General features: G+C 58.4%; 1 protein-coding gene across 2 annotated transcripts in view; it reads left to right on the top strand.

Annotated features, from left to right (window-relative positions):
- Positions 1–2,711, top strand: part of ACTG1 (actin gamma 1) — a 34,443-nt gene extending 31,732 nt beyond the window's left edge. Inside the window, exons 7-11 of one of the 2 annotated variants that reach the window (XM_021414435.1) lie at positions 159–295; positions 387–626; positions 926–1,364; positions 1,489–1,670; positions 1,762–2,711. In XM_021414435.1, the coding sequence (XP_021270110.1) occupies positions 173–295; positions 387–626; positions 926–1,364; positions 1,489–1,670; positions 1,762–1,905 (1,128 nt within the window). In that variant the 5' untranslated portion in view covers positions 159–172 and the 3' untranslated portion in view covers positions 1,906–2,711. The remainder of the gene's footprint in view (positions 1–158; positions 296–386; positions 627–925; positions 1,365–1,488; positions 1,671–1,761) is intronic. The other variant, XM_021414436.1, reaches the window with a different exon arrangement.

The following is a 2,724-nucleotide window of genomic DNA, read 5'->3' as shown; positions in this document are numbered from 1 at the left end:
CCGGGTCTCGGGGCGGAATGGCCGCGCCCGCGCTGAGGGCCGTTGGGGCGGGGCGCGTTGTGATTGGCTTCGGCCGCGCGTGACGTCACGGCGCGGGAGATTCGAATGGCGGCGGCGGGGGGGTGCGCGTGGCGGAGGGTGACGGTGCGGCCGTCCCGCAGAGCACCCCAGGATGGAAGAGGAGATCGCAGCGCTCGTGATCGACAATGGCTCCGGCATGTGCAAGGCGGGCTTCGCCGGGGACGACGCGCCTCGCGCCGTGTTCCCGTCCATCGTGGGCCGCCCCCGGCACCAGGTGCGTGTTGGGGGGAGGTGTGTGGGGCTGGCTGGCTTGGGGGGGGGGTGCGGTGGGGCTGTGCGTGGCGCTGACCGTGGTTTGCTCGCAGGGCGTGATGGTGGGCATGGGGCAGAAGGACAGCTACGTGGGCGACGAGGCGCAGAGCAAGAGAGGCATCCTGACGCTGAAATACCCCATCGAGCACGGCATCGTCACCAACTGGGACGACATGGAGAAGATCTGGCACCACACCTTCTACAACGAGCTGCGTGTGGCGCCTGAGGAGCACCCGGTGCTGCTCACCGAGGCGCCCCTCAACCCCAAGGCCAACCGCGAGAAGATGACGCAGGTACGGCCGCCGCCCGCTGCACCGCCCTCCTCCTCCTCCTTTGTTTACGGCCCCCTAACCCTGAGCCATCTTTCTCCCACCATTTTCAGGGTTCTGTTCTCCTGGCATTTCCCCCCTGACGTCTCAGGTTTCTTTCAGTTGTGTTTTCTGCCTGCTTTTCTTTGCTTTTCCTTCACATCACAGTTGATTTTTTTTTTTTTTTTTTGCATGCCAGCATGCAAGCGTGTGCTAACACGGGTGTGAGTGACCCCGCTCTCCTCTTTGTGCTCAGCTCATTATTTTACCTCTCTCCTTGGCAGATCATGTTTGAGACCTTCAACACCCCCGCCATGTACGTGGCCATCCAGGCCGTGCTGTCCCTGTACGCCTCCGGTCGCACCACGGGCATTGTTATGGACTCTGGGGACGGTGTCACCCACACGGTGCCCATCTACGAGGGCTACGCGCTGCCCCACGCCATCCTGCGTCTGGACCTGGCCGGCCGCGACCTGACCGACTACCTCATGAAGATCCTGACAGAGAGGGGCTACAGCTTCACCACCACGGCCGAGAGGGAAATCGTGCGTGACATCAAAGAGAAGCTGTGCTACGTCGCCCTGGACTTCGAGCAGGAGATGGCCACTGCCGCTTCTTCCTCCTCCCTGGAGAAGAGCTACGAGCTGCCCGACGGGCAGGTCATCACCATCGGCAATGAGAGGTTCCGGTGTCCGGAGGCCCTGTTCCAGCCTTCCTTCCTGGGTAGGTGCAGGTTGGAGCTGTGTGTGGAGGGAGGCGTGGGGCTGGGGGGGAGGGGGGGGACTGCGTGTGGGTGCAGGGTGTGGGTGCAGCGTGTGACGTGCCCCTGGCTCCCCCCCTCCACCAGGCATGGAGTCGTGCGGCATCCACGAGACCACCTTCAACTCCATCATGAAGTGCGACGTGGACATCAGGAAGGACCTGTACGCCAACACGGTGCTGTCCGGCGGTACCACCATGTACCCCGGCATCGCCGACAGAATGCAGAAGGAGATTACAGCCCTGGCGCCCAGCACCATGAAGATCAAGGTAAGGAAGTGCTGCCTGATTTTTCCTCCCAGCAGCTCGGGCTGGGCGGGAGGCAGACACGGGGCGGCCCTGAGCACCAATCTCATTGCAGATCATCGCCCCTCCGGAGCGCAAGTACTCGGTGTGGATCGGCGGCTCCATCCTGGCCTCCCTGTCCACCTTCCAGCAGATGTGGATCAGCAAGCAGGAATACGACGAGTCCGGCCCCTCCATCGTCCACCGTAAATGCTTCTAAACGGACTGCTGGCAGGCGTGCAGCATCTGCTGCGTCACTCGTCTCACTAGTATACGTTTGCCCAGGCAAATCTATACACCTCATGCTAGCCTCATAAAACTGGAATAAGCCTTCTTTCAAAAGAAACTTGCCCTTGGGAAAAAGTCTGTACCTGATGTTAAGACAAAACGTCAGCACTGGATGCTCGAGCTGTCGCTTGATTTGAGCTTGCATTCGAGTTCACCCTTCCTTCGGTGCACGCCTTGAGCAAAATACCCTGTACAGATCTGCTCAGCCCGGGGGGGGGTGGGATGTGTACAGGGTATTTGGAGTCAGGCTTCATCCAGTGCGGAGTATTCCAGATTTGGTGTAGAGGCTGGTACGAGTCCATCCAGACCCACTTGTGTCGCCGCCGTTCTAGCAAGGTTGGGAAACATATCGCATCCGAGCCTTACAACCAGTCCTCCCATCACCCCCCCCCCCCCCCCCCCCCACCACCACCACCCCCCCTATGTCCCAGTAACCACCACGGGGCTGTGGTTCCTCAACGCGGGTTGCTGAAACTTGGCATTGACACCTGTAAATTTTTTTTTTTTCTGCATCGTTTTAATTTATGTAAGTTTTGGGGTTTTTTTTTTTCCTGTTTTTCTTGGTTTTTTTTTCTTTTTTTTTTTTGTACGTTGCCTTAATGTTCTCACGTGACGGTAGGAAACCAAAATTTGTAAAGTCATCCTCCAAGTTGAGAAATTGTAAACGCCCAGCAACAACACATCATGGTGTAAGGAAAATAATAATAATAAAAAGGAAAGCGCTGCAGTAAAACTCCACCCGGGGCTGTGC

This window comes from Numida meleagris, chromosome 17, assembly GCF_002078875.1.
Source record: "Numida meleagris isolate 19003 breed g44 Domestic line chromosome 17, NumMel1.0, whole genome shotgun sequence".
Taxonomy (NCBI): Eukaryota; Metazoa; Chordata; class Aves; order Galliformes; family Numididae; genus Numida; species Numida meleagris.
Note: the sequence above shows the minus strand (reverse complement) of the source record. Positions and strands in the feature narration are given on the sequence as shown.